This window comes from Falco biarmicus, chromosome 1, assembly GCF_023638135.1.
Source record: "Falco biarmicus isolate bFalBia1 chromosome 1, bFalBia1.pri, whole genome shotgun sequence".
Taxonomy (NCBI): domain Eukaryota; kingdom Metazoa; phylum Chordata; class Aves; order Falconiformes; family Falconidae; genus Falco; species Falco biarmicus.
The window spans coordinates 12,453,920-12,467,457 of record NC_079288.1 but is presented as its reverse complement, the minus strand read 5'-3'; the positions used below and the strand labels follow the sequence as shown (position 1 = coordinate 12,467,457).

Sequence of the window (13,538 nt, the reverse complement as noted above, 5' to 3'; positions counted from 1 at the left end):
GTAGCTTCAAACAGAAAAAAAAATCTCAGTCACTAAGACACACAGCATATGGAATTATTATGCTTCCTTCAAAAAAGGAATTCTCTTGCCAGGTGCAGTGCACAAGTTCTTCCACAGGTTTGGTTTGATCGTCTTGAACACGTTACTTCAGCTTAAACACTCCAAAAGTGTTTAAGCTGACATACTAACTTGACTTGATTTCTGAATGCCAGTCAATTCACAGCATGAGAGATGCACCGTAATTAGGAAATCTTACAATACACAGGATGCCCAAAAGAGGAAAACCCAAGAGATGGGCTGAGCCCCCCCCCACAGGCTCGTCAAGCAGTTTTTGTAGAGGGCAGCTCTGAAAATGCCAGTTCCATCTAGTGCAGCTCTAACCCTGCATGACAGAAATAACTAACACACAAATCTAAAAGTGGCAAAGCAGCGTAGATGGCCGTGTTGCAGAGCAGTGATAGGACTTACGGTGAAGTAAGAATTTTGGAACATAGGACCTCAACCTGGAGAATCCCAACAAAAATCCACACAGGTCCATTCATATCTGGATTCCACTATCGGGTATTATGTGGAGAAGGCCTTACATATAAATCTCAAGGATATGTAATTAGCTTGAGACAATATAATGAGATAATGTAATGTAATCGAGTTTTAACGCAGTAAAGCAGTTGCTGGTGATCTTGGTCTGCCTTCACAGAGACTTACAACTTGGGTGTAACGCAAGTTTCCTGGATTTAACAGGCTTTGAGACACGTATTTAGATACGGAACCCAACTGACTTTACTATTACCCGGCATCCAGCCATTTTACCGATTCTTCCTTGGCAGCACAGACAAGGAAGCCTTTTTCAGGTTTGAGAACAAAGAAATGAAATTACAGGAGACTAATCTTGCCAGTGTGCCAAATGAGAACATTCACAATACAACAAGTTCAAGTGTCCTGCCATCACTTCTCTTTATATTCATCTCCAGTGTAATCCCCCCCCAATACTTATTATTTCTATAAAAGGGTCGATTAAAAAGTTAAAACTATATGCATAAAAAAAAAAATTAAAAATCGGAGCACATTCCCAGATTTTCACATATATAGACCATTAATAAAACAAATTAATGTTTGCTTCAGAATTTGATTGAGAAAAAAAAAAATTTCCTACCATTTCTTTATCAATGCACTGACCCGCAAAATCCTTGCTTGTAATAAGCAAGCTAGGTAGCTGGCAAGATTACACATTTCTTTGCTGCTGTACCTGTACTGCAATGCAATCATCCCCTCTGGAGCCCTTGCCATTTATTATTCAAGGAACACCACAGACTAATGGCCCTAGCTAACAGAAAAAAGTCTTTGTACTAAACTGAAAAAAAAAAAAAAAGTCCAAAAAGAGCCATTAAAAGACTTTCTGAAACACATAAAACATCGTTTGGGACAAGATAAAACACAGTATTTCATGAGATTTTAGTTGTGTCAACAATAACAAAAAAACTTCTACTTGGTCTTAAGATTACATTTAGGCCCAATAATCAGAGATTTTCAAAGTGTTTTACAATCAATTTCCAGCTTCAGACCATATCAATTTGAAGCGCAGGTGGACACGGATTTCCCCCAGACCTGACTGCCACAGCCCACCGCTCCGTGCGGTTTTGCCATCCCACCTCTGCAGCGGCGAGCTGGGGTTTGCAGGGCTGAGTCTAAGGAGGCCAGAACCGGCACATGGAAAACCATTTAAAAAATGGCTTTTTTTTTTTCTCAGCTGTGCCTCTCCCAAACCGCAATGCCCTACCTGGGAATTCGGCAATGAGGAATGCTCAGATGAATCCAGAGGACTGTCCGATTACCTCTGGTCAAGCCATCTGCATAGCGAGCTCTTCATAACCCTAACGCCAGGCTTCCAGCCAGGAGACTGATCACTTTTTGAGACCCAAAGAAAACAAGGTGACTGTCAATGCTGCATTCTGATCAGAGCGATCTAACGCAGTGATGTTCCTTAGCACAAAGCATTTGTCATCTAACCGCAGCAGGCTTTCTGGCCACCCACAGAACTGTGTTTCTGACTTTGTATTAACTAGTCCCTGTTTGTAGCATAAAATATCTGAAGTAATTAAGTTGAAAAAGTTCAAGTAAGTCCCAGCAGCCAAACCACAGGTGGTAACGCCCAGGCTAAGGAGAACACATCCCTCACAATGGAAGGTGAGAGTAACACTCGTCTTGTCCTATCAACTTAGGTCAAACTTTCTATGTTGCATTAGTAACTGAAGAGACTAAATAATTCAATAGGTAACAGCAGCACAGGATCCAAAAGACTGTTTGTATCTTTTAAACTGAAAAGCTTCCTAAATATTTAAAAAGAGAAATAAAGAGCCCACTCTGGAACTCATCTTTGTCGCCTACCCTTTTAGGAGACGAAGACAAACCATCTTCAGAATACACCAAATTTAAGGTGGTCTTTAAGGCACCATTTGCAACATTTATTGAGAAGGACATGTGAAACCCAAGTGCACTACAATGTATTAATACAACCGGGAAGTTCTAATTGAACGTGAGGTTACAAGAGATGTTATCTCCCCTTTTCCTCTCCTCTTGCAGGGCTTCTCTCATTCCATTTGACCTCATGTTCCATCCCCAGAGGAATTACATCAAGACTGGATCCCCAATGCCATGGTCTGGGTTGCAGGTGAAGGAGATGGTGATGGCATAGCGAGTGCCCCAGTGAACCTTTTCCACACGATGAAGGTTCTCCGATCCAGAGGTGAAAAAGGAAACTCTGCCTGTAAAGACAAAGTATTTAATCAGTGACATGGAGTTTGCCACTCGGCTCTCAGTTCTCTGCAGTTCTGCTGTTGTCTCAGTCCAGCTGCCCCCTGGCTACCTGAAAGCCCATACATCATCACCAAGACAAATTGTTATGAGCTTACGCTGCGCTCTGACAGCTTTATGTACTGTTTAAAACATATGTTAATCCTTTGTGCTACAAAGCTGAAGACGTCATTCCACCGTATCTCATAGTTTATAAAAGGCAGGAGGAAGCCAAGAACAGCTGAAGCCGGTTCTTAGTGGCCTCAGTTTTGGTTTTTTTTTAAAAAAAAGCAACTGTAGTGACTGTCAGCAAAGTGTATTGATCTCCTCGCTGCTCCCCTTCTAGCCTGGGCTCTAATTTTAGACCAAAGCAGGCGGAAGTACCACACAGGTGGCAAAAAGTCTTCAGTGCAAACATGCTCAGCAGGTTTACAAGTAGCTGTGGCAGCTTATCAGCATGGTACCAAGCATTTGCTATAGCTTTTTGTGCTCAGTCTGATCACTCCCTGTTCAGCCAGGTTAGAAAGTTATGTATCGGTCATATACGAGTTAGTTTTCCTTAGAAAGAGCCACTCCATCAATGCGTTGGCTTGGAAATTGTTTTCCAGATGCAAGTGCTTACTCCTGTGCTTCATTCTGTCCACGCTCTGACCACCACCCTGCCCTGGGGTTCCCCAGGCCTTAAGTGGCATCAAGGCGAAATGTTTTGATAGTGACAAGTGGAGGTATATTAGCATCCCACTTGATGAAACAGCAGAACGGAGCCCGCTGCACTTCCACATTATTAAACTGTTCTGAGAACTTAAACGTTTGATGCTTAGCAAGTAACTCGGAACTGACGCAACTCTGCAGGACTGCTCAAGTCCTCCTGAGAAAGCAGTAATACTCATATGCACAGCTGGTTTATCCCGATAGCATGTGGTTTTCCTTTTCCTACTCAGGCTTTCCCCCTGCCCCCCCCCCCCCGCAATGTTCGAATTAGATTAAAGTTTGTTAAAAATCTTATCATAGGGAACTCATTGCCAATTAACTCTGTCCAGGATTCATTCACAACCAGACAAAAAGAAACACTTCCTATAATATGCACAAGATCAACTATTCCAACCATCACCCCGTCTCCACTGCAGAAATGGGCACCAAACACATAGCCGATATTCTCTTCCAAAAGTGATCCAAAAGATCCAGGAGTTACTTTGCATACTCCTAAGCAGCACACACAGGAGATCTGAACAAAAAATGAGACTAGGCCTACAGCGCTCAGTTTACCCCCTAATCGCTGAAGTCTCGGTACCTTCTGTGTCCCTTGCACATTCAGTTGCAGTTCACATTTAATCACCATAGTTCACACAGCGTTTCGTAACTGCCAAGCAGAAGGCATATCATATTCTTCTCTGCCTGTGGCTGCACATCAGTAATCGGTAAAGCTATGCATATATGTATATATATATGAAAAATAGATTTGTTTGTATGCACAGCTCATTTACACCTTGGCATCCTGCTTGTCTGGATGAAAGACGAAATGAACGCTGCGTACTCCTGTCCTATGAGCGTTGCAATGAACAGTGCTACCCTCAAGGATTCCATACAAAGCCCGTGTCATGAAACTATTTTTTTAAATCTTATTTCAAGACCATTCAAGTACTTCACTATCAGTTCCTCCCCTATTCACCCAAAGCTTTGCCTTAAACTGATTTTCAAGCTTTTTTTTTTCTCTTTGATCTCTTATTCAAAGTAGTAGTAATTCAGAGTTAGACAAGTTTCAGTGTATTGTTTAAGCCAGGTAAACTGATTTTTTTGGCTATACAGAATGTCTTAATTTCTTTCTTTAATAAATATGTCTTCATATATATGGTATCTTACAGCTTCTTCTTGTACATCTGGTCCCATATCTGTCAACGGGGTCTGAGTCAGTGAACAAGCCTACAGTCAGTTTTCAAATATATTTTTCCTCACTTGGGAAAAGTGTCTTTTAAAATTACTTTGCGAAATTTTGAAGCAAAAGCACACTCTTGCCACAGTACACTATTTTTAATAGTATAGATGTTCACAAAGAGTAAAGAATATTCATCCCCATCCCATCTGACAAAACCTTCAAGGGATATATGGCAATATCATCATATTCAGAGACTCCTAGGGAAAGACAAGATAAAATAAAGCTGTACCATTATTGGAGAGGATGATTTCTAGGACTTTCAAGCACACCGAGACCAGACTCTTCATAATCTTGCTTTAATACACAGTATGTGGAAACTACTTCAAAAATGAAATCACTACAAGCAAGCACGCAGGTCAGGACTAAGCAAGTTCCTTAAGAAAGCGTGGACTAAGTTATAACCTGTCCTTGCTCTAGCTGGATCTTGATCAATTTTGAGTTAAGATTTTAAATGCCAAAGTTCCAATCCATGAACCACATGAGCAAGTTAGTAGGACCAAATGCAACAAGGGTCTGGTTTTAGCTGTGAGATTGCATTCAAAGTGTTTAAAGTGCACTTGAAGCGACACACGCTGCCACAACTAAAGTAGCTGTGACGGGATTTCTCTCATTGTGAATGGCGAGGAAAACATGCACAGGGCAGTTCCACTGAGCTCTCCAGGCTATGAAATATTGATAGAGTGAATGCTGAGCTTCCTGAGAGAGTACTGTTGCACTACAAATGCTAGAGAAAGACTATGCAACTATTCATTGCAGATAAAAGTACGTAAGTACCTACAATTTCCCGATGAAACATTTTTTGAGTGAGAAAAGCTCAGGAGAAAGAGTGTAAAATTCTAATCCATTTCCTTTGTCCCTTTCTCTCATTATTTAACAATAGCCTCAAATCAGTCTCTCCATTTTCTTCTCCCCTCCTCTGACCTGCCTGTGCAGATTTCTTTCCAACATGCTTTTCTGCTCCACTAAAGAAACCTTGACTGCTACCCTCCTGGCACATAATTTCAGTTTGATTTGTGAACACTGTTGAAAGTGTAAGCTTTTTAGAGATCACAAGCGAGCACTCAATACAATTTCATAGTGTATTATCTAACCAAAAAAGAGGAAGTGTTTAATCCCTGGTCCTTAAGGGACGAACTTGTGGAGTGGAAGAGCAATGGGATCATCTCCTGTTTTGAGGTCCATGATTCTAAGCTTTCAGAAAGAACCCAGTCTCTCAGCTACATTCTGAAGGATAAAGATTAGAAAGGAGGTGTCCTGGGCTTAGGAGTGATGCCAAGGTTAAAAAACAAAGGATTTAGTTTTTTCCACTGAGGTAAATCTATAGTCCGAGTAGTATTTCATCCCGATTGTGAACATTTGACTCATTTTCCCCAGTCACTGCAGGATGCCAAGAACTCCATCACTTCTTTAGTTTCATGATGCTTTGACTAGTACGTCAGCCTTGGGGAAGAGTTTCAGATCCATAAATCACAAGGAACCACGGGCTGCCCTCTCACATCTACCCTCTATCATCTCCTCCTCACCGCCACTTGCCATTCCACAAGAAGTCCATCAGGCACAGCAATTAGTGCAGCACACCAGAGCATTTAGTGCTTCCAACACTGGGCCATATAGCACCCACATTAGATAAAAATACTCAGATTTTGTAGACATTTCTAGCAATGATCCTTTCTCTTTTCTGCCCACAAACACTTGAAGCTTCTTTATAGCTGTTCCCAGCTGGCTTCAGGATTTCCATCAGGCTGTCCAGTAACGGGGGAGTGAGCGGTGCTCCAGCCTAGCTCCCATGGAATAGCGCAGCAATGGACTGGGGGAATTTCCTCCCACACAAATGTGCTTGTTCTTACCCTTCTTATTAGAAGAGAAAAAAAAACCCAAAGAATTGGAAAGTTTTGTAGTAACCTCAAGACCTGCAGGAGCCTGTTTCTAAATTATTAGCTTGCCTGCATATCTCTACAGGAGCAGAAGTAATCAGTCCTTGCCTTTGATATTTATTTGACAATACCTGAATCTACAGCTTGCTTTCTCTTCCTTCCCATGTTTTCTGTACTTTCCAGCATTAAGTGCTAGAAAGTGTGTTTCAAGATGGGAGTTTGGTCCAGTAAAAGCTTAGCTGATGAGCTTCTGCTCCTTGCAGGCTGCAGAAAGTCTTGCTGTGACGCAGGTTGCTCCCCTTTCTGGTTCACAACTAACACCTCCAGCTCTGCTTCTGTGCTGAGATTAATCAGGAATTTCCTCCACAGGTGGAGCTGCTTCCCATTCCCTTCCTTCTGCCGCCTTTAAGCATCCACACAAGTTTAAATGTAAAGAGTAGGCAAAAGATAAATTGTGTTGGGGATGAAAGAGCTACTGTCATAGAAAACTAATGTGCCACCTTCTCACAGGGACCTAGGACAAGAAACTGCTAACAAGCTCAGTGCCGCAGCATCCATCCAAACCGAGCCTGGTCTCTGGTGTCAGTGACACCAGTCAAGCCCTTAAATGCTGCCAGGCTGAGAAAAGCTTACGTGGGGGGGGTGGGAAAGGAAAGCTCTTGCTCCTCTCACAGGAAGCAAGACATTAATCGTAGAGGTAACTGCTTATTCCCCCGATTTTTTGAAAACCAGCTTTTGCACTGATGCACAGGAATAATAATTTATGAAGGCAAGCAAGTGCCAGTCATAAGCCCCACTGCTATGAATTCTGTGTGATCCTAACGTAGATGAGGCAACACTTCATTTTCAGGAGTAATACTTAAGCAGCAAAAGCAACAGATATTTCACTGTGCAACAATAACATCCCATTTAATTACTCAAACAAAGCCACTACAGGAATATATGTGTTAACTATGAGCTTTTAGGTTTTAATCACATTCATAATTGCCCCCTAGCAATGAATTCTTTTTCGATGTACTCAGAAAATTTAACCACTGCAAGAAACAGCATACAGGCGAGGAAGCATTATGCATTCAGCTGTGTATCACAGTAAGAATGTCAGTATTCCCACGAGGCTTGCTCTCAGGAGATTTTATCTGTGTTGAATTTTAACATTTAGTTGCACTTCCATAGACAGGGCTGTGTACTATTTGCTACTTAAACTGAGGCAATATAGACTGAGGAATATACATATGAAACAATTTCCAATGACAACTGTGCCTTTAACACTTACTCTCTTCATCTGTCTCCTCGACTCTAAAATGAAGCTAGCACTGACCTATTCTAGCAAGGTTAATGTGAAAAATAATTAGTAAACACCGTTACAGTACTTCGCAGTTAACGCACATTCAGTTTTACAAGTATTATTAAAAAAAATCCTCTGGTCTTATTCTGGCAAGAGAAAAAGTGGTAAAGCCTGCCAGATTAAATTATAACAAGATGCAGGGAATATTTGAAAGGACTTTGAGAACCATACAAATATTAACATACCACAATGCTCATAAGAAAAAAAATGTACATTATTATTAAGCCTCTAATATTATAAATTTATCGCATAATTTAGATTGGAAGAGACCTTGGGAGGCTATCTGGTCCAATTTCCTTTCCCAAATCAAGGCCAATTTCTAAATTTCATCCAACTTCTGAGTTCTATCAGGTTGTTCAGGGTCACATCATTAGCACATACAAGTGCAGCATTCAGATACTGGCATTTCCCAGCTACAGAATCACCGAGTGGTTTGGGTTGGAAGGGACCTTTAAGACCACCCAGTTCCACCTCCCTGCCCTGGGCACGGACACCCCCCACCAGCCCAGGGTGCTCCCAGCCCCATCCAGCCCGGCCTTGGGCACTGCCAGGGATGGGGCATCCACAGCTGCTCTGGGCAACCTGTTCCAGTGCCTCACCACCCTCACAGCAAAAAATTTCTTCCCAGTATCTAACCTAAAACTACCCTCTTTTAGTTAAACCATTACCCCTTGTATGGCTCAGGCACACATATTTTGCTACCCCCATGTCTCCTATGCTTGATTTTTGAGGAGGGGGCATGGAGTAATGACCTCCAGAGGTCCTTTCCAACCTTGCTTATTCCGATTACACATGGAACAGGCCATTCACATTAACACCAACTTCGGCAAGCAATTCACATTAACACCAAATTCAGCAATTTCTGTCTGCAGCACGCCCGTTTTGCCACCGATTCCAAGCCCCTTCACACTCCCATCCTTCACATGACACTACCCCTTCTGCTTTCTTGGCAGCACCCTTCTGGCTCTTCTAGTTTAATTCACTGCCAAATTTCCTTGCAAACTCCTCAAGTCATGAAAACATCACAGACAAACCATAAATTATATGTGTGAGATTGTCTTGACCGACACTCAGTCACGCAAGTAAGGGACTGATAACTGTCCCCTCGCTCTCCTTGTTCTGCTTAAACTGTGCCTGGGCACCAGGGAAGGGCAGGGACCACCTCTGCCTGGTGCCCGTGACAGGGAAGCCGTGCAAAGCCGGGCTGGGGGAATGTCAGGTCTCACCTCCATCCACCCTCTGTGGCAGCTGCTTGGGGGCACTGGAAAGCCTGAGCTGCTGCTCAGAAGGAAATGAAACAACTCATCTACCTGATTAAAGGGAAGCAGGAACAGTTTATTTGGCATTACAGATCTATTCGACACCTTTCATCTTATACACTGATAGCTTTGACTGTCTGCCTAACATTTATCAGCTCTAAATGTCACTTGGGAAAGCAGGAGAAACTGCATCTCATCTGCTGAATGACACCAAGACAGAAGCACTGCCCGGGAAGCTGCACAAACACAACTGTGTTCTCATCTTTGTCATCTGCTGAGGATTAATTGCCAATTCATTTGCATGTAAAGTGTCCACAGAAAACCACCACAGCATTAGGCACATAACCACACAGTATCTTCTGTAATCATACAATAAAACTTATTTGACAGATATACTTACTCAGTTACTCATAAATAAATGTTGAACGGGGAGAGCTTTAAGCAAGTCCCTACCTAAACCCCACAGAAGTAACATGGAATGACAGCATCTGCAGATGCCCTGATCTGGGGTGAAGAAAGGGCACAAACCTCTCTAAATGATTTTGCTACATATATGCCAAGCACAGAAGCATACAGAAGCCTATGGCCTTAAAAAAGAAAAAAACAACCCAAAAACCCAAACCAAAACCACCAAAAGAGCAACAGGCATCTAACGAAGCCTAGTTACAAAGTCATCCCAAATTTATTTACTAGACAGAGAAACTACTTGCCATTATAGATGAAATCACCAATTCGCACAGTGAACTCTCCCATAGCTGGCTGTATTTTATAGAAGTATTATTACTACTTTTAAGAGTACTTGCTTGTATTTTAGATTCAGAAGCACCTGGACTGAAAACATACAAATTCAAGTTTTTAAAGAAAATAAGTGAACTTATTTCCTACTAGGAGTACATGACCATTTTAGACTTGAACAGAATCCCTGCCTGCTTCCCTCTTACCAGCACAGTTGGTTGCTCAGAGCAGCAGGAGTTCCTGCTCTGTAGGTGATGTCTGAAGGTGTGACAACCTAGTCAAGTATTTAGAAGTGAAACTGCGCAACTGTTCTCCCTAAATCACAGTTTCTGAGTCTCACCAAGGCCTTTTGGCTCCATTTCTTCTCCCTACAGCCAAGAGACGGACAGGGATATGTGTTCCACTTTCCAGTTCTCCCCTTCAGCGCTCAACCTCCCCAGCCAACACTGCCAAGTCTGCTCTGTTCTCCCACGCTGGAGCACCCTGGGCAGCTTAGAGCATTTCTAAGTTGGACTCCTACAAAAAGTTCTCACCAAGAGAAGCCTCTAAGAACAAAATGTTGCCATTTCAATCACATGAAACACCTACAGATCATCTGGTTTACTCTTCTTGACCTTGCTGAACGTAACATGTTCAGTAGAGCTGTGGTCAAATCACACGGATGCACGAGTTCCAAGTTTTGGACTGCTGACAGAGAAGGAATTCACCTTTGCATTTACTAAATCACTGAAGCATAAACACAAGGGTAACTTCTGCTGTTCATTTCTTATTCAAAAAACGTTTTTTCAACACAACTAATTCATGATGCCACCTATGGTGTGCAACATTAACACTCACCAAGCTTAGGAACCAAAAAATGAAACGTCATTACTGATCTATACAGTGTAACACAGCTGAGCCTGCGGTGAATTTGATATTTTGTTTTACTTTATCTGTTACATTACCCAAATTTCATCAAGTAACTGCCTGAAGCTCATTTTTCTGGGGTCCTCCTTTATGCCTTCAGCTTCGCTACAGATTTGTCTAGCAGTACCTCATCAAATTAATGAAACACTGGCCTGTATATGCATTACATAAAGCAAAGTCCCGTGCAGCAAGCAATGAAAGGCACATTAAGGTGCACACTGCCTGTGTTCATTTAAAACTACGTATTTTATACCATGGAAAAAAGCCTTAGAGTCCAATTCTCAATACTGACAGTGCTTTGCAACGCTCTGTGGTAACACAAGGCATCTGTTTAGGTCCCCGTATCCCCCAGACACTCCTCAATCCTTTCAATGGCCCAGCTCGGGTAAAATTACCATTACTACCCTCAGCAACAGATGCCCTCAGCCAGACAGTGCAGTTTATATAAGCACTATGTTAAATGCAGGTCTGACCTGCACCCCCCAACTACCTATTGCTTTATGGGCCCAATTAAAGTATTATTTCATTTAATGCCACCGTAAACCTATCATCAGGCACCACTGGAATACAAAACCAGAGCCTGGAAGACAGCCTTCCATGGAAAACAAAACAGAAAGCAGAAGAAAAATATTCAGAGTTCTACAAAGAAATGAGGAGCTATTGAGCTGTTTTCTACATATTTTTGTCACAATTGCAACACATCCTCCTCTTCCTACCATTTCTCTGCAATCATCTTCCCAGTCCCAGGTGCAATTTATGGTTAGTATTGCAAATCATTAAGAATTGCTGTCCTACAACCCGGGAACTTTGCATAGGTCCTTATTGCTGCAGCTGTTAACGCCAGCTCCATTTATTTTTCTGGGACTGCAGCTACTTCGCTGGATTTTTTAAATTAATTCTCAACTTCCAGTTGTTACTGATTTAACATCATGGTGTGCTCCAGTTTTACTGACTGGAGCAAAACTAAAGGTAGGAATGCCAGAAGATTATAGCAATCTAGACTGAATCGCATGATGTGGATTGAATGTAGAGAAAGATCCAGCTATGTGTGCTCAGTGGGAAGGGGGGGACGACAGCATCTGCTATTCTGTAGTAAAAGACAGATTACTAAATACCTGCTTTAAACCCAGTTTTCACAACTTGTGTTAATGTTGTTGTGGGGGTTCTGAATCTGGAAATCTTACTTTTTGTGTCATTGCACTTTCTGTCACCATGCTGCAACCCCTCAGCCTTTAATAGTGAACTCTATTATTTTTTAAAAATAACACAATAAAATAAATATGACAAATTCCCACCACTTAACAAAGTACTGTACTTAGTCTGATGATTACAGGATCTGAGAGTCATGTGACGTCTAACCACTGCAGTAAAGCTACACTTACCCCAGTAAATGTACACACAGACCCCTGAAGCCCATTTCTGCACTGAGAAAGCTACATATGCATTCTTAAATGTATGTTTTTCCTCACCTCAGCAGAAAAGCTAATGGCTCAGGCTTTTAAAGTGGAAAAAAAAAGTGTATGCTCAATGAAGAATAATCCAACTTCACAAGTTCCCAGATAGCTCATACCTTCATCTCAAATATTTTTTACACTTTCAGAAACACACGCTTCTGACAGCTATGAAAATATGCAAAGTTTGATATTCAAGGAAGAGTCACATTTCGCTCTCCAATGCACAGAATTCATTTCGCACCGTAGATTATTTTCTTCCACAAACACACAGAAATAGTGATTCTGACCTTTCCTCCTACCCTAATATAATAAACAACCTTACAAAGAACAAACTCTCTTATAAGCTGAAAGTAAGTGCTGCAAAGCTGACCTCGGAACCAAGATATGTACATGCAAATAAGGAACACACAACTCAAGCGGTACTAAGATTTCATTCCAACTGCAGGGTTTCAACTATACTTTATGATAAAGTGAAGTCTGATCTGTCTAATGTTGCCAGTCCCCAAATTCACACAAGACTCTCCAAAATTATAAAATTTTAAATACAGTATACACTGACAAATTCAGTAGCAGCAGAAAGTATACCAGTTTTATCACTGAAAAAGGAATGCCTTGATGTCTGCCATTTATTCTTAATTCTTCTGTACCTAATGAAGATTACTAAAACAGGCCTCAGGCCAGGGAAGGAAAGTTAATGTTGAAAGGGCCACGGGTTTTGCTCTGCAGGACCTCATTCTAAACACTGCACAGAGCCACCCCTGGTGCAAAGGATGGAAAAAAATGCCAATATATCAATTCTGGAAATAGAATTTGCACAGGCATTTAAAAGCAACAGATACTACTTTAGAACTGTTTCTTTGTCCAAAAAAATGTTTTCTTTTCAAAGTAGTATTTCACTTGCCACTAAGAATTTTCTTACTCTTGGTACAGCGAGTTTCTTGCAGCAGACAGAGGTCCTGACGTAAGTCAAAAGACACATAGATACTTCTGAAGCCCATCAGGGCACAAGAAAGGTGTGTTCCTTAATGCCACACATTTGGTTATGAATTAGCCAGAGGTCTGTACACATGAATAGGCATCACTGTGGTGACTGTTCACATCTGTTACAAAGAAAAAATCTGAAGAGCCTCTAGCTTAATAAATTATAACTCCTTCTTAAAGCTAGAGGTGTTTGTTAATAATTGAACTAGGCAGTGTTATAGACCATGCTACAAGTTATATTGAAAGCCTTTCTCTCAAATA

General features: G+C 41.6%; 1 protein-coding gene across 3 annotated transcripts in view; it reads right to left on the bottom strand.

Moving 5' to 3' along the window:
* Nucleotides 1-2,428: 2,428 nt before the first annotated feature.
* OGFOD3 (2-oxoglutarate and iron dependent oxygenase domain containing 3) overlaps nt 2,429-13,538 on the bottom strand; it is a 44,688-nt gene continuing 33,578 nt past the window's right edge. For all 3 annotated transcript variants that reach the window (XM_056337325.1, XM_056337334.1, XM_056337316.1), the window contains one exon: nt 2,429-2,762. In XM_056337325.1, coding sequence (XP_056193300.1) covers nt 2,626-2,762 — 137 coding nt within the window. In that variant the 3' untranslated portion in view covers nt 2,429-2,625. The remainder of the gene's footprint in view (nt 2,763-13,538) is intronic.